Source organism: Notolabrus celidotus, chromosome 2 (genome assembly GCF_009762535.1).
Source record: "Notolabrus celidotus isolate fNotCel1 chromosome 2, fNotCel1.pri, whole genome shotgun sequence".
Taxonomy (NCBI): domain Eukaryota; kingdom Metazoa; phylum Chordata; class Actinopteri; order Labriformes; family Labridae; genus Notolabrus; species Notolabrus celidotus.
The window spans coordinates 33,834,955-33,853,452 of record NC_048273.1 but is presented as its reverse complement, the minus strand read 5'-3'; the positions used below and the strand labels follow the sequence as shown (position 1 = coordinate 33,853,452).

General features: G+C 40.2%; 1 protein-coding gene and 1 long non-coding RNA gene across 2 annotated transcripts in view; one reads left to right on the top strand and one right to left on the bottom strand.

Annotated features, from left to right (window-relative positions):
- Positions 1-29: 29 nt before the first annotated feature.
- Positions 30-18,498, top strand: part of podn (podocan) — a 28,858-nt gene continuing 10,389 nt past the window's right edge. Inside the window, exons 1-10 of the mRNA XM_034700262.1 lie at positions 30-152; positions 1,017-1,096; positions 5,927-6,211; positions 6,332-6,425; positions 10,259-10,323; positions 12,368-12,477; positions 12,561-12,717; positions 12,832-12,947; positions 13,160-13,373; positions 13,509-13,952. Coding sequence (XP_034556153.1) covers positions 5,948-6,211; positions 6,332-6,425; positions 10,259-10,323; positions 12,368-12,477; positions 12,561-12,717; positions 12,832-12,947; positions 13,160-13,373; positions 13,509-13,952 — 1,464 coding nt within the window. The 5' untranslated portion in view covers positions 30-152; positions 1,017-1,096; positions 5,927-5,947. The remainder of the gene's footprint in view (positions 153-1,016; positions 1,097-5,926; positions 6,212-6,331; positions 6,426-10,258; positions 10,324-12,367; positions 12,478-12,560; positions 12,718-12,831; positions 12,948-13,159; positions 13,374-13,508; positions 13,953-18,498) is intronic.
- Positions 11,805-16,926, bottom strand: LOC117824707. Its single transcript, XR_004633645.1, has 3 exons — positions 16,864-16,926; positions 16,504-16,598; positions 11,805-12,725 (listed from the first exon to the last, which is right to left on the bottom strand). It is a non-coding gene; the product is annotated as an uncharacterized LOC117824707 (long non-coding RNA).

Genomic DNA, 18,498 nt, shown 5'->3' with positions numbered 1-18,498 from the left:
CCTTTCCTAACTTTCCCTCTTCCACTCCCACTGTCTCTCACATCTGGAGGGTAGCTGGAGTGGTTGTGTGACTCCTCGAATGCTATGGGACAGCGTGTGTTTGGACTAGACGTCAGACTTCAGTGCCTTTCAGCAAACGTTGGTCAGAAGGGGTAAAGTAGCAAACCATAATGTTGCTTTTGTAGACTTTACTGCTGCATGTTTTATGAGTAGCTGTAATATTTTGTTGAAATTTAAGAGGGATTTAAGTGTCAGCGTCATTCATCCATGCATGACAACTCTGGCATGCTTACTTTAGACAGCCCAGACAACTTAACAGTGCAGTAAAGCCACTTGACGACCTCTGTTCTGTTGAGAGAGCGCATGAAAACAAGATGATGACTCTCAATATGCTCAACATCTCTGCTAATAAATGCCATTTCCACTTCAAGCCTTTATATTGTGGCATAACATCAGAGAACTGTTGACTTTATGAAGGTTCAAAAATCCACTGTGAACCCCGGATTGTATGATGTTTTTATTCCAGCTAGGGCCAACAAAGCACAATCAGAGCTTGGAATCGACAGGCTTTTATTTTTCATTTGCTGTGGAAATGTGCATGCTACTGTGGTTTGGATTTTCTGTGTGTGTGTGTGTGTGTGTGTGTATGTGTGTGTTTGCTGAGGACTCTGTGGTATTTGTTGTGGTTTGACCACCAGGAAGAGACTCTTTTGATTGAGGGCTTTTAGTTTGCCTTGAGTTTTACATTGAGTGCCTTGAGTGCTTCTAATAATCAACATTTCTAAGAATAGATTAAATGGGTTTTTTTGTTGCTTTACTGAAACACTAGTCAACATTGCTGCTCTTATGGTTGTCGGATGATGCAAAAGGCTGAATTCTGATTATTTTATTTCTGTGTTTGTAGATTTTGCTGTCTTGAAATGATCCATTTTTGTTAATGCATGTGGTCAAATGACTTAAAGCAAAGAGAGCTGGCTGTAAGGGTGATGCTTACTGTGTTTGTCTCTCTTAATCAGCCCTTGCAGTTGGTGAGACCAGACGCTTCACACTCATAAGAGAGAGAACAGAGAGCCAGCTATATTTTGCTTTTGATGTGGTGCGTAAACAATTCAACCCTCCATCAGTGTCAGCATTTTTAAGGATGTAAAATCAGGTTTTATACAATTCACCTGTTTGACTTGCAGGGACAGACACCCTGGGGTAACATACTATACATACATTGCTACAAGTGGATATGTGTTTCTTCTGCTATTTTTGAAATACCACTCAGAGGTTTAACTTTCCATAACTCTTGGACACTGGGCAGAGATTTTTGAATATGTCAAAATGGAGCAGCAGAGGGTCAAAAAAATCAGAATATCAGTCTCTGCAAAGACTCAAAAATGTGTCAGTCCTCCATTCCTGATATATGCCGAACTAACACCTGATAACACAAGGGGATTCAATTATTCATTGAAACTGTATCCATATAAACATATCTGATGGAGCACTCGTCTAGAGTTCATTCATGGGATGAATAAGTACTCTGATTTGGGTCTCTGACCCACTGAATAACAAATGCCACTCTGGTAGTTTCTGTGAGGCTGAACTTACCCGGCATGCGACCATAAAATGTCTGAAAAAATGGGAAAATCCTAGTCAATGTGTCCTATATTCCAAACAACGATTCAGATAGTCAGGGGAAGACCTACTGAGTTGACATACTTGAGGTAAATTATGTTTTCTTGCTAAGAAAGATTTTGTAAACTAATCTTTGCGTTTGAGTTTTTGGCTCACTAATTTTAATTGAGATAATAAGATGTGACTGTTGCTGTCCATGAGGAGTGACCTAGAATAGATAATAAACACTGAGGCTGGAAAAACAAGTTTCCAATTTGAGAAATTGGACCATCAAAGAAGCTTGTGAGGTTAGGGCTTGTTAACTCAGCGCTAGTGTCAGCATGCTTACTTTCTTAAATAACAGTGCTGATGATAAGCAGATCTGATGTTCAGCATGAAGATCATATTAGTTTGAAGCTGGGGTTGGTAGTCAGATTTAGATACACTTTTTGTTATACTGGTTAAAATGATCTTTCTGTCTTGATGGCAATCAATACATAATATGTTCTTTAAAAAGCTGCTATCTACAGCCAGAGTAAACCTGGGAAAACACCAACCAATCACCGTTTTTGGGTCCCAAAATTTTAAACCAATCAATTCCCGTCCTGCCGTTCTGCCTGCCTCCTGCACGTACATTTCCCCAGCGTGCACTCTGAGCCGAGTCCCCGTCCCCTGCCTCTGCTTCCCCTGACTCTACTGACTGCCCCTCTCGCTCGACCTCGGGCCTGTCCCCTCTGACCCGATGAGATGCTTTGCTCAGGACTGTAGTCCAGATCACAGTCTAAAAAGCTCCCACCACGGGGGGCAAGCAAAATAATTAATGACATTTAGTAAGTCCTACAGTAAATGTATATGTATTGTAGAGTCCGTCCGGACGCTGTAGGGATGACGAGCCGATTCATGAACACACTGAGCTTTACTAACACTCACTGTCGGCCGTGATCACGCCAACCAACAAAGCAACAATCAATGTTTGAATGAATGAAAAACTTCTCCTCTTGTCTCTCCTCTCTCCAGCTTGCACACCCTACACCACTACTGATGCCTTCACTACCTGTCAACACTGTAGGAATTAAGAACATCTACACTGAACACGTTAACAAACAGTAGAGCTGTTACAGTATTATATGTGTCATAACTTTTCTCCTGTCACCAGTACAACTGGATAATGCTAGCATGACAGTTGTGAGTACTAACAGCAGCCATGTTTGTTTGTGTTTTTAACTTTCACTATGATAATGTTTTGGTGAGGACAGGTTTTGAATCAGTCACGATCATATGTTTTGCTCAGATGTCAAATGTTGAACGAGATGATTTTGCGAATTCCAACCCTTACCTTAATTCTGAATGCCAGACACATTTTCACCAGAAGTTATTTGAATTTGCAAAATCTCAAAGTACTTCAAGTTTTTTCCTGAACTCCAGTCCTTATCCACAGATTCCATTTGCCAATATTTTTCTACCATTTCATCCTTGGTGGGCCCAGAATACCCTGGAGCCTCTGAAGATACTACCTCCCTGTCGCTCATAAATTGATTCTGACATATAGAATTGGCTCAGTGCCTTCTTAAATTAACCATGTACAGCTTTTTGCCTTTTCTCACCCTCCAGCCTTGATGAGGATGAGTCAGCCTCCAGCCACAACGCTAACCTCCCATATTGGAGAGCTGTCGACTTTAAAACAGTTTTCAGGTTAAAGCAGAGATTACTGCTTTCTATAAAGCCAAGGAGGGCATGTGAGCACAGAGAATAAACAATGTATTAATAATGTGTTTATCTCTGTTTAAACCTTTCTTCTGCCCACAAAATGTTTGTATTGTATTTTGTCTGCTGCTTGTTTGTTTGAACCTCAAGGATAAATAAACTGGCCTTTAGAATGACAGCAGTGAGCTGGAGGGAAAAGATATGGTTTTGGGGTGTTTTGACAAAATCAGAGGTTGTTTTTCAACACCACTGGTTGAGAAATATCAGATACATCGCTGTAGTTGACAAGTTGGCCTGGTTTAACCCTTGATGAATGTCTTGAGACTTGACAGTAATAACTTGCTTCCTTAAACAATTGCTTTCAGATTTTTCCACTTCGACTGTCCGATCACAAACAGCTGTGAGGAGAGCTTAGAAAGACAAACGTTGCTCATTCCTCGTGCTCATTACACGTGTTTTGATCAGTGGCATGCAAATGTCCGTCTCCTTAAAGAGAGTGTGGGTTAGACTGAAATGCTAAAACAGCTTTTTACAAGGTTGCAGAGAAATTGGGTGCAGAAAACATGGATCTGAGAGGTTAAAATATCTGACCTCATTATCAGTTATACTTTTTCTGGACACAAACAGAGTTGAAATGATCTTTGCTGAGTTTATGACCTGACATTCAAATCTGCCCCAACGTCACCTGGAGCAAATGTAAGCATGCTAAACTGCTACAACATCAGATGATGTGAATGTTATACCCACTTAATATCATCAGTTTCACACAGCTATTACTAAACCTTCACAGAGCTGCTGAAATTACTGTTATCTTTGTGTATCTCCCCTAATTAATGGCCATTCACCAGGTATCCTCTTTATGTGATAGCTGATAATACAGTGACCTAATTAGTGTGTCAGGAACCCTTTTCTAATTAATGAATCAACTGTGGAAGATGGAACATGACACATAATTATGTTAGTTACAAACTTATGGAAGTGAAAGCAGAAATATAATAATGGACTGTATTTATAAAGAGCTTTCTCTAGTCTTCTGAACACTCAAAGTGCTTTTACTTGACATGCTACATTCACCCATTCACACCACATTCAAATGCTGATGGCAGAGGCTGCGATGTAAAGAGCCCATCAGTATCAATCAATCAATCAATCAATCAATCAATCAATCAATCAATCAGACTTTATTTATAAAGCGCTTTTCATTCAATGGCATTGTAACACAAAGTGCTGTACATAAAAACAACTTCAAATAGATTCAATTAAGAAAAAGATAGTAAAAATATATATAAATAATAAATACAAAAGTGACTAAAATTTGAACTAGATAAATACATAAATAAATAAATAAATAGAGAAAGAAAGAAAGAAAGAAAGAAAACTCATATAAGAATGAAACTGCTGAAAAAGCTGCCTTACCGTGAGTCTTTGTTCTTACTTTTGGTACAACTAAAAGTCCACTACCTGAAGACCTGAGGGCTCTCACTGGCTCATCTGATAAAAGCAAATCTGATAAATAAGAAGGGCCAAGACCATTAAAAGATTTGAAGACCAGTAAAATAATCTTAGAATATGTTCTAAAAGATACTGGAAGCCAATGCAGAGACTCTAAAATGGGTGTGGTGTGGGCTCTCGTTCTGGTCTTTGTCAGCATTCCAGCAGCTGAGATTTGGAGGAGCTGAAGCTGAGAGATGTTCTTTTTGGGAAGACCAGAAAGAAGAGCGTTACAATAGTCAATTCTGCTGATGATAAAACCTGAATTAACTAATTCCACTCACACATCACTGGCACAGCCACAGGAGGCAGTTTGGGGTTTAGTTGTCTTACTGAAGGACATTTAAGCACATTAGACAGCAAACCCCCAACCTTCAGATTGAGGGACAACAGACTCTACCATTAAGTCACAGCTGCCTCCATCATAAAATCACAGGACTTGGGAATAAAGGCATAATGTTATAAGAATAAAGTTAGGATGAAAAAAAGTTGTAATATCTGAAGTATATATAAGGTCAATATATTGAGAGAGAAAAAGTAGTTTCATGATGAAAATGGTTGTAATATTATGAAAATAATGTTGTAATTCTATGCTTTGGTTTGCCTAGACTGAAGAGGAATATCAGAAGAGCTAGCTAGCCTTCCAGCACTGAAAAAATGTATTCCTGTATTATTACAGCTTCATTTTCATAATATTACAACTGTATCTGAGAAGTCTCTCATTCTTAATGTTTTCTCAACAATTCGGTAAAATGTAGACATTTACAAAATGATCTGATCCATTGTAAACTGCCCACAGACTTGATTTAAGTATTGTTAACTGACAATAATCAGTATTTTTGTGAGTGGATCACATAACTATTGCTTCTAGTAACAAATCCAAATGGAGTTCTTACCTGAACCTACAGTTATCTCATTATTTTTAGATGAGATTTAGGGCTATTTTATGATCATGAATGGTGCATTAGCCATCTTACTTTTGGTACAACAGATACATCAAAATAAATAAGGAAATGTCAAAATATTGGAAAAGCCTTCAACATAAAGCAGTAAATTATAGCTTCAACATGCTCCTCTTTCTAGGAACAGAATTTCTGTGGCTAATGTGCTAAACTCTGCTGTCTTCATGCAGCAGTAGACCTCAGCAGTGAACATGGCCTTTCCCAAGCATTCCATCCTGCAGGCCCTGGGTGTGCTGCTCTTGGCTGGGCTGTTGGTGCGTTGCCAGGCCCCTTTAGATCCAGAGGAAGAGGAGGAGGAAGAGACCAACATCACAACATTAGTGTCGAAACCCGAGGTGTCTGAGTGTCCGGCAGAGTGCAGCTGTACAGCGGAAGGGGCAGTGGACTGCGCTGGAGTCGACCTCACAGAGTTCCCCCCCGAGCTATCAGAGAGAACTCGCCAGCTCTCCCTGCAGGTCTTTACAAAACTACACCATCAGTAACACATCCATTTTGTGATTCAGCTCAGACATTAAAAACGTACAACTAGACTCATTAAACTTGTTTTACTCTCTGTGTTTGGTCCCTGATGCCAGAACAACAAAATTGAGGAGATAACAGTGGAGCACATTTCCCATCTGCATCAGCTTGAGACTCTGAACCTCCAGAACAACTGGCTAACAACAGACGGTAAACAGTGTTTAACTATCTAAACACGTAAGCAGGAACTTGTGGTTGTGTTAACTTGCTCTGTTTCATGTTTGAGCCTGACACTGCAGGTCAGATTGAAGCAATTTCTGTTGAGATAAGTGGTTATTCTGACTCTGGAATGTTTTTGAAATGGGAGATTTGTTTGGTTTATATCAATATTGACTTTTCTGTATTTTTATACCAGCAAAATATTTCCAAATAGTTCAACCCCCTGACAGAGCCCTTGCAGTTTGTTTTGCTTACTTTTAACTATTGCCCAATTCAGCAGCTCCTATTACAACAGCGTTTGCTTCCACCCAATAGTCACATCCAGGAGAGGAAGGGAAATCAATGGGGACATCAGATTCAATTTCCAAGGATGGTAACATTCTGAAAGTGGTCTGCTGCTCTAGATCAGGATCTGCAAAATGATATGCCCTGGAGTTGTGTCTAGCATTCCAAACACAGTCTAAATCAGCTCTAAAAGAGATGTCATACCACCTGATAACAGCTGTTGGTCAGGGTGGCGAAGTGCCAGTCAGTCATTTTCATTTTCATCTGTTCAACAATGCGGCCGTGATGAAGAGATTGCTTGCTTCCCTGGCCAGCTGTGGCCTGCATTTGCTTTTTTTTTTGGCTGCTAATTCATTCATTCACTAAATGCAGCTTCACAAATATTTGTGGAGAAGGCATCTTGTCGTAATTCTATCCCTAATAGAAGAAATTATGGCAACAATGCCTCATTGAAGAAGATGTTGGAAAAGAAAACTCCATGTGGTTTGTTTTCTCATTTGGCAATGGTGCATTACGAAAGTAAAGACTAGATCATCTCTGCTTCAATTCACTGGATTCTTCAGTCTGTCATTTTTTTAACTGAGTCCACTTAACTTAGCACAACAGTATATGCTGTGCAGATCAGTTTAAACATCATCCTTAGCCTCCTTTTTGATTCTGGCAAATAAATACAACCTTGGAGAACTTTTGAGCTTGACACACCCGTACTTACCCCCACCATCTGAAGGTTTTTTCCATCTCTTTTCTCTAATACTCCTGGTATGACTGAGCTAAAGGCCCCAAATAAACAAGGTCCACTTCTTTTATCATTTGCACCAAAGAGACAATAATGATTGAAACTTAAGATTGATACATCAAAGTGACCGGATTGTACATCAATCAGCAGTGACATTGCACACTACATGGCCGCAAAAGCTCTACATTCATAATAACAATACAATGTTACAATGTTACAATGTCATTTAGCAGACGCTTTTATCCAAAGCGACGTACATACGAGAACAAGAACAACACAAGCAAAGATCTAGACAAGAGGAAACAAGATCAGTACGAGTAACAAAGTGCTTCAAGTCAATTTGGGTGCAGGTACTGCCAAGTAGTGTAAAGGCAATGCACAAAAATAAGTAAGGATTTATTATTATTATTATTATTATTATTATTTTTTATTTTAATTTTAATTTTTTCAAAATAAGGAACATCTACAATGAAGCAACCAAACAATTTAAGACCTTCCATTATCTTCATCAACAATTAACATCATCACAATAATGACCAAAGTACCAAGTGCTGGGTCACTCAAGAGCTGAACACAGATTCCCAGAGTAGAGCGGGACAGTGCGAGTCAATTGTAGCTGGAAGACATGATGTGCCACTGGGGACAACAGTGGAGAACAGTCTAGCTAAGTGCATAGTGCTTCCTAAAGAGCTGGGTCTTTAGCTGTCTTCTGAAAGTAGAGAGGGACTCTGCAGATCAAATGGAGTTGGCCAATTCATTCCACCATTTAGGGGCAACAGAAGAGAAGAGTCGAGCTAGTGATTTTGAGGCCTTGTGTGCTGGAAGCACTAGGTGCTTTTCAGAGGCTGAGCGTAGTGGGCGAGAAGGGCAGTAGACCTGGATGAGGGGTTCCAGGTAAACTGGAGCGGTTTTGGTTACTGCTTTGTAAGTCATGATTAGAGTTTTGTATCTGATGCGAGCTGCAACTGGAAGCCAGTGTAGTGAGATGAGCAGGGGAGTGACATGAGCTGTCTTAGGCTGGTTGAAGACCAGACGTGCTGCTGCGTTCTGGATCATTTGCAGAGGTTTAACTGTGAATGCAGGGAGGCCTTCCAGTAGAGAGTTGCAGTAGTCAATGCATGACATTACAAGAGCTTGAACCAGGAGCTGTGTTGCGTGTTCAGTCAGGTAGGGTCTGATCCTCTTGATGTTGTAGAGGAAAAAACGGCAGGACCGAGCAATTGAGGCAACATGAACCTTGAAGGTTAGCTGGTCATCGATCACGACACCCAGATTTCGGGCAGAATTAGTGGGCATGAGGTTTTGTGATCCAAACTGGATATTGATCTGTGGGTCCATAGTGGGACTGGCTGGAATGATAGTAAGCTCAGTCTTGGACAGGTTGAGCTGTAGGTGACGTTCCCTCATCCATTTAGAAATGTCAGCAAGGCAGGATGAGATCCAAGCTGAGACAGTTGTGTCGTCAGGTGAAAATGACAGGAAAATCTGTGTATCATCTGCATAGCAGTGATAGGAAAAGCCATGGGAGCGGATCACTGCACCAAGTGATGTGGTGTATATTGAGAACAGGAGGGGACCAAGCACTGACCCTCGAGGTACCCCTGTTGATAAGCCATGCATATTGGACACTTCTCCTCTCCATGATACTCTAAAAGATCTCCCTGTGAGGTAGGACTTGAACCACTGGAGGGCAGACCCTGAGATACCAAGTGAGGAGAGTGTAGAGAGGAGGATTTGGTGGTTTACTGTGTCAAAAGCAGCAACAATACAAATTGGTATTGCTTAATCTCTATTCACAGATTCTACATTTTTATGGCGGTCTGGATTTTAAGCATTGGAAGTGTTCTGGTTTCTGTTTGTAGTATGTTTGTAGTCCAAGTAGTGTTGACCAATCACGTATCAGCAGGCTTTGATGTATGCAGGAAAAATTGTCTGTGTGGAGAGCAAAAGCAGGCAGTAATGACATCAGCAGTAATCCGATGGCGATTAATTTATCTCTATAAACAAGTAACAAGTTGTTATTTCAGCAAACTCAAGACCCATCAATTGTAAAGAAATAGGTTTCTTTTTGGGGTTCATACTGCTGAAGCAAGCCAGAGTGAAGCCTCTGTCTAGTGCTGAACTGACACTTGAAACAAATGAACAGGCACTGTCTCAGGGGATGTATGGCAAAGACCAAGGAAAAAATAAGTCTTGGCTGGAAGGGGTTTTTATATCTGCTGGTTGCACTGGAATTACTAAAAAGTTGGCATCTGTTCCCAAAGGCATGCATTGTCATCAAATGAGGATGGATGATGAATGCTGATAGGTTCTTAGATTGGTGGTTGCTAAGCTATTAGACTTCCATTGTTGTTTTGACAATCAGTGGGAGTGAGTAATGCAAGCTCATGCCATAATTTACTGATGCAAACAGTGAAACTATGAATTAGCTTTTAAAGGAAAATCTAAAATGTGTTAATTTAAAAGGAGTTTTGAATGAAACACACAAGGTTATCCAAATGTGTTATGTGATGCACCATTTTCAGCTTTGCAAAGGAGGTTTGATGCAGTTTTTGTTCATCAGTCTAAGCCAAATCGAATGAATACTTAGAAATGCATAACATAGGCATTCCACAGCTGAAGGACTTCTGTTAAGCTCAACAGTCCTCTGACAAAGAAACAGCCGAAGAAGTCCCTAAGTGGCGGTCACTGTTTAAATATTGTAGCTGGTTTTCATGCATGCCATTTGTTTGCTTCACCCTGTAGGTTGAGGTCTAAATAAAGGTTGCTTGTTTATGAGCCTGAGGTGTTTTTCTCTTCACAGGCCTTGAAGACGAAGGTTTCGAGATGCTGGAACAGCTGGCTTATTTGTACTTGGCTAACAACAAGGTGAGTCACACACCAGACTTGTGGAATGTTGGTTCTCAATGCTGATCTCAAATTGGCTCACATGGAGCAGTGGCAAGATTATCTTTTTTTGTGTCTGTCTCACGTAGATTTGACTCTGTCCTATTGTATTCTGATCCACTGACACAGTGCCAGCTGGCAGAGAGGGGTGGCAACCTCCTCTTCTACACTCTCTGTGTGAGCTTATGCTTGTAATCACTTCCAGTATGGCTGTGCCAGCTGGTCAGAGCTAAAATGTTACTGACCCTTTTGGACAGAAAGCGAGAGAGAGAAAGGATGGACAGATTTGTTTGTGCCTTCACAGGGATGAATAGGCAAATGGGATACGGGAAGAATAGGGGATTTTTAAGTGCTCACTAAGCCTCAAAGACACCCATGCTGCTTTAATCCATAAACCATGTTATAAAGGAGAGAGCTTTAAATGAACATCTAATCTCACCAGTGCTTCCTGTGTTGCTATGTTCTCAGCAAAATGGAGCGCTCACTCTGATTGGAGTGACAAAAGTGAGGGGAACTTTAATTTTGATAGGAGGTAACACAGCAAGCTATTGCAAATTGTTCTGAAGTCATTGGTGGCCACTGCTTTCATGGACAGACTGACTGTATCAATCAAAATTATTTAATGTCAAATTAAAAACCAGCTCCTACAATGACTAAGTCCCATTGGCATTGGTACTGATTGCACCGAGGGCAATGCAGAATTTAGCTTCAAGCTTTATAAACCATTATTGTGCCAACATGCTTTGGTTACAACTTTTTATTTTAGAGTTAACTTTTCAGGCATGTTTACCTTTATTAGAAAGGACAGCTGCAGAAAGACAGGAAACGTGAGAGAGGGAGAGCAGAGAGTGGGGGAAGGCAGGCACTGTCAAATCAGGAGTTTAGCTGCCAGTGATTTAAGTTTATTAATTTAATTAATTTAAATTCATATAATAATTTAAGTTAAAAACTAGAATAATTTAAGGTTCAAATATTTAGCTGTTTAGTATGTTATTAAGAATTTGTTAAAGTGAAATAATTTATAGCAGGGGGAAGCTTCCAGAAAAAGGGGGCAGGTCTTGGTTAATTGGACTTCATGTTTGCCATGCAGAGATAAGGAAGCTGTTGCACAATTGAAAGACCTGGGAAGCCAGAAATTAAGTTTTTACTCCCTTTCAGTTCATGGGGCCAATGAGTTCTCACAGCATGCTCAAAGGCACCGATGTGCGAAATGAATGCCTGTAGAAGAAAAGGAACGCCTTGTGTCCGTCTTTTGACTGGAGGGAGTCGCAAGCCCTAACACCCAGGAGGTTTGATTTCACCATAATTACTATATTTATGACGTGCTTATATTTGGAGCTTCCAGCTACTTCTCTCAAAGAGAAGAATGATTATTCAAACATCACCTCAAGGTTCCTCGACAATAAAACAGTCACAGCTAATTGGCGCGATGAGAAGAGAAACAAAAGGTGCAGGAACCAAAATACAGACAAAAAGGGTTTAATACACAAAAAGAGATACACATTAACTTACTGATAACAAAAAGTCCAAAAACACAAAATCCAAAAATCACAGGGAAACCCACAAGGAGCACCACAGGTACAGGTTTGACACATAATGAACAAACACAGAGGGAAACAGAACAACTAAATATACACAGTGTAACAAGCAACAGGTGTGGACACAGGTGAAACTAATGAGTGCAATCAAGCAGGAGAGGAACACACAAGAGCAGGAAGTCAAACTCAAGCAGACTCAAAGGGATCAAGAACTACCAAATAAATCAGGAAACACAATATACTATAAACACACACAAGGAATACAACATAAGACAAGGTCACAATAGACACAAGGAGGACTTAAGGGACTTACAACTAATACAGAATATAAACAAGGTAAATCTATAAACTATACAAAGGCAATATATGACACTTATTGTACTGCTGTTTTTCTGATTGAGTCTGGTAAAGTTAAATCCGGTTCCATCTGTGGGATCGACTTTGTTGTAACTCCATCTTCTCATTCTTCTTTTTTTGTGTGTCTGCAGCTCACCTCAGCACCAAAAGCTCTGCCCCCCTCTTTGGTTAGTGCTGATTTTGCTGCCAACGAGCTGACGAAGATCTACCCATATACGTTTGGTCATAAGCCAAAACTAAGGTACACCAATGTGTGTTAATGTACTCATTGTTCATGGAGTTGTGTTCGTATACAGATGGTAATGTCTCTTGATCATGTCTTAGGTCAGTGTATCTGCACAACAACAAGCTGACAGACGTGGGGCTTCCTGAACATATGTTCAATGCCTCTGACAGCCTGGAGATCCTCACCATGTCCAGCAACTTCCTGAGGGTCGTCCCAAGGAACCTGCCCACCTCCCTCTACCGTCTTCATCTCAAGGTCAGAACCTGTTCAGTTAGCATCAAGTCATCAGATTGATTAAGCACTTCTTGTCTCTTTTCAATCATTAACACAGCAATGATGATACAATGAGAATTGCTCTTTTTGTTACAGAGCAACAAGCTGGAGAAAATCCCAGCAGGGGCCTTCGACAACTTGTCAAACCTCAGGGAGCTGTATCTCCAGAACAACCTCCTCAGCAATGAGGGCATGGACAACGAGACTTTCAGGTTGACACAAATACTCACAAACCCCCAGAGGTTATCAAATTATACATCCCTATATGCAAAGTGTGAAAATTGAAGGAATCATTTTGTAAAGTGTTTTCAAGTGTGCACCAACAGAGGCATACACTACAAACACTGTCGCTGTGAAGAGAGTAAACATACAGTACAGGATGAAGACAGTGATTTAATGACTTCCCCTCTGTGTCTCCTTGCAGCTCACTGAGCAGTCTGGAGTGCCTGGACTTGTCAAATAACAACCTGAGTGTCGTCCCAAAGGGTCTGCCTCGCAATCTAGTGCTGCTGCACCTGGAGAAGAACTCTATCCGCAGCATCCCAGGAGATGCTCTTACTTCAGTGCGAAACCTTGAGTACCTACTTCTCCATAATAACAAACTCCGCTCACGTTCCATCCACCCGGCTGCATTCCAGGTACATATGATTTTCACTTCATATTCTACTGGAATAACAGACAGGAGAGGAAAAATGTCCAACAACTCTGCATTTTTGACTTACAACCACTAATTATAGATCACGCTTTGACACTTACAATTGTGTTTGCATCAGGGCCTGAAGAAGCTGCACACTCTCCACATGTACAACAACTTGCTGGAGCGGGTTCCAAGGGGTTTGCCTCGAAGGGCCAAGACCCTTATGCTACTCCACAACACCATCAATGAAATTGGGCGCAATGACCTGTCTTTACTGTACACGCTTACTGAGCTCAACCTCAGCTACAACAAACTGACTAGCCCCAGGCTGCACCGAGATTCCTTCAGGAAGCTGCGTATACTAGAAACTTTAGATCTGTCAGGAAACAGCCTCCACTCAATGCCAATGGGTCTTCCTCGCAGCCTGCAGGTGCTCGAAATCAAGAACAACCAGCTGAACTCCATTCCAGACGGTTCACTGACTGGCATGGAGAAGCTACAAAAAGTCATCCTGAGCAACAATCAACTGAAACTGAATTCAGTCTACCAGGGAGCCTGGATGGAGCTCAGTGCGCTCAAAGTGAGTGGGAGGGGGTGAAACCAGTAAATCTTCTCCTGCAGGAACTTAACTTGTTAACTTGGTTTTCAGGTATCTTGAGAGGCTTTTGTAAAATACTCTTCTTTGCATTTTCATTTGTAGAATACCATTAAGTGGAGAAAGGAGTTAGGGCTCATCATTTCAAGATAACAATAGCCACTCAAGACCTGAATTTACTATAGCCTTTTTACTTAAAAAAATTGTTTTCTGCTTTTTCATATATTGGACACTATTGGTGCATTTCGTCCAAGAGTTCTGGGGTCTTTAACTCCCCAGAACTACTTTACCCTGAACTAAAAGGTCCCTGTGCCCCCATTGTTGTCTGCGTTTCGACCGCGGGCTGAAGTCCCAGGTAGGTGCAAATCAGGCCAGTGACGTATGGAGGGGAAAAAAGTAAATGCACTACACCACCAGACCAGTAGAGGGCAGTAAAACAAAGAGGAATGCCATTCATCACAGATGACACCATAGAAGCAGACGGACAGGCAGGTATCATTCTGAGCAACACAACAATTAGCCTGTTAGCATGAAGAGAGTTTTAGATGGTGCTATATTTCATCACAGATGGATTCACTGAATCAACACGTGAGAGGAGATAAGCGCGAGTAGCAAAGACGTTTCAACACGGCTTTAAGATCCTTTTTAACACAAAAAGCCGTGGCAGAGATCGGCCGGTGTTATGGTTTAAACAGCGACCCTGTTAACTGCTGTCTTTCAGCCGGATGCATCCCTCATAAACGTCTTTAGATGATCATTAAATATCTGATGAGCATATTTTGAATCTTAATTTATAAAAAAACAAGTTTGCATCCCCAGGAACTCCCTCTGTGTTTCAACAACTGTGTAAACTCCACAAACACTGTTACATTCAGCTGAAGGTCTCCAGTTTACAGGGTCACTTTTAAAACCGTAACACCGGGAGAGACGCATTCGCATTGGGCTGGGAGAAGACTACTGTTACAAAGCTGCTAAATCAAGTGAATAACAGCTTCTTCTTTAGAATAGTACACACACATACAAAAAGATAGAACAAATAAAAACTAATGAAAGAAAGAGAAATCAAGTGAATCACAGATGTGTGTGATGTGAAGAATAAAACAAAAAGAACTCGCAAACATCCAGAGGCAGGTCAAACAGATGTCCAAATAATGAGCCCTACGGGGGAAGTAGGCTTTCACCAAACAACGGGGGCTTAGAGCCAGAGTGCAGGTCTGGGCAGAGGGGGTCAAACAATGTCACAAATATAAAGTGGAATGAGACAGTGGGGGCGCACAACGGAAAAGTCACGATGGGAGGTGATGTCCTCTCCTATGGAGGCTAGCTCTTATCAACAGGCACCCAAAGGAGGTGACCCCGCACACCACGACAGACAGCATCACGGATTTCATTTCTTTTAACTAGTTTGTTTTTTCAGTTGTGTTTCTATTTTCTTTCAAGTTTAATCAGGAAGTGCTTCATTGCTGAAGTGGTTTGGGGCGACCACTCTGCTTCTCACTACAAAATCCTAGCCTCAAGAAGACGCATTTTTGGAAAGGGCTCAAAAAGTCTGAGAGAGATCCCTCACACACTTGATGATTTGACAGTGGGACAGGCCTAAGCCCTCACGGACTGAGCGGGAACGCGCCTCAAAGTCAGTGAGTGCTTCTGGGTGGACATTGAGATTGGGCCCAACAGTGGAGGAGGCTTCTAGAGGGTGACCTTTGAGAGGCAGTAGCTGAAATTGGGGTTTTAAAAAACACCAGTCTGAGATAAATAAAGATGCTTTTGAGCTGTTAATTATTTAAAGCTATAAAGAGGTTTTAAGGGGACAATATAAAGCCTGATTTAAAAATTAATAACTGAATTGATGAATAATTATGCATTTACAACATAATTCTGGTAACTGATAACAACCTCTGTTCGGCAGCTATTTGGATGTTTAACCGTTAGCTTTGTCAGTAAGTGATTATTAAGTCTCAGGGATGATAAGTGTTTGTCAATATCTATCGAAGTTTAGTACTGCTCATGGGGACCTATGTTCAGTTGTTATGTCATCTTAGGGAGTTTAATTCATAATATTAAGTTATTATCTACATCCTAGCTTTGCTAAAGTGGTAAAAATGTGGTAACTCACCATTCAGTCAGCAGGTGTCATTTATCTTGCAGTGTTTCTGTCTTGACAACAGAATACATTCTGCACTGTACTGATTGTCACCTCTATGCTAGTTATTTATGATGTATAAATGTAAGGCACAAATCATAGAGGTGGCCCTGACAGTAGAATGAGACGTTGTGTGTTTTTTCTGATTTTTGTGGAAACTGAACAAGGCTCACAACTGAGGTTTCTCTTTACACACTCTTATACATTTTTACATTTGAATCAAAATTTGCTTTGAGCAATAATTAGAAATATAAGTGGTGATATTTCTCAAACTGTTCTACATTCTTTGATGGACACAGGATAAAACAACAACTCAAAATACACCTCCAGTGTCTTTGTACCTCTGATGTTTTTGATTCACTCCATTGCATTGTGACTCTTCATCTTCCTTACCTTTGTCTGCTCTTTCTCATTTTATTCCTGCTCTGTTTGCCCGTTTGTGTGTTCCTGTTTTCCTCTGACATCCTTGTTGTGAAGTGAGGATACATCTGCAAGACCAATTACGATTGAAAGAACTGTCAGCAACCCCTGAAAACTACACAGCGTATTTTAGCAACAAGAAGAGATACTTTATTTGGCATCTCTTTGGGGTTGGACCTTAAAATACATCCAGTCTCTGAGAAAGTTTTAATTTTTATCTTTAAGTTTCAGGTATTATGGTGTCATATGGTCACAGAAATACAAGGCAAATTCAGAGGTTATGACAGTTTGGAAGAAAAGAAAGAAAAGAAATGCTCTCTTTATTATCCTTACTTTGAATTCTTTACCATAGGCTGATGTTCATCATGCATTTGAGCAGCAGCAAGTAGCCTAGTCAAGTGGGCTTCACAAGCAGCTGTGTCAAATCAAATAGGTGCCAGTATGGGGCAGGGATGCGCATGTTAAGTCGACTTAATGATCTCACCACCTGTGGTAGTCTGCACCACACTGCAAAAACTCAAAATCTTACCAAGTGAAATTATCTCATTTTTAGTCAAAATGTCTTCTCCCACTTGATTTAAGATAAATTGACTTAACAAGTAACATTTGAGCAAGATAAAGGGACTTGTTTTAAGATAATGCATCTTAAATATCTTGATGAGTCAAACAATCTTGAAATGATTTTGTTCTGAGTTGTAATTTAGAAGAAACAAGGTTTATTTTACATTTCACACATTTTTCAAGCTGAGATCTTATTCGTAGAAGACGTATAATCTTGATTTAAGTAAAAGCATTTATTGAAGAATCTGCCAGAAAACAGCTCCTTTGATAAAAGAAAGAAAGAAAAGTTGTCTTTTAAAGGGTGGGTTACAGTTTTCAGGCACTGTTTCTTCTAAATCAGATAAAATTATACATCCTCAAACTACATGCACACAATGAAACACCTACTTTAGAGCATAGCTGGCTTATCCTAAAAAACAAGATGACTGAATATTAGTATATCCAGCTCACTATGAGAAGACATTATATCTCAAAATGCTCAAATTAAACTTTGTAATCTTATTTCAAGTACAAGATGGCTTAAACCTAGAGAAGTGGCACTATATTACAACTCAAATTAAGGTGAATATATCTCAAATGAAGAAGTTGACATGAAATGTATTAGTGCAAAAATCTTTTTTTGAGTGAAAAAATACTAATTGTTAGCATTCCTGGCTTATTCTGAGACACTAAGCTTTAAAATACTTAAATATTGCTTAACATAAGTTTTCCCTGCTAATTTTAAGATCACAGTTTTCTAAATATTACATCTTATTTTAAGCAATCTTTAAGCAAATTTTCACTTGTTCTATTATCAGATTTGTTTGCTTATTTCGAGGTAAAAGTACCCTGAAATAAGTTTTTTTTCTTGTTTTTGGAGGGCCATTTTTTCCAGTGCAGAATTACTAGTACGTTTAACTGATTCTTACATTTTTTTGTAGGCTCAAAATGCTGGTCACAGGTTGTGTCAACTATGCTTGTTGCTCTAGCATCCAGCTGTAAAGAAGCACATCTTGTAGCTAGGCATGATTGCGCAGTATTTTGATCTAGAAAACAAAGATTAAGTTGCTCTACTTGACTTGAACAACGTCTAACCAGCACAGGCATGTGGATGTTAACCTGCAAGGAGGACCGAAGGCAGGTGGTGCTAACTCTGCTAATGCTAGCAACAGTCAGCAAACCAATTTAACATTCTTTACCCACAGACTCAGTGAGTCACTTAGTCAGAATTAAAATTGTGGTTTGAACCAAAAGAAAATTGTTCACTTTGGAATCTCCCATATATACTGGTTCTAAGTGCTGTGATACCACAAAGATGGCTCCTTGGGAAAACGTATCAGTAGACATAACCTGCGTTACATCGTCACAGGATCAGTTTGGTTTTTAATAAAGTTTAGTGTTTAGATGACTCCTTTTCAGTCACTAGTT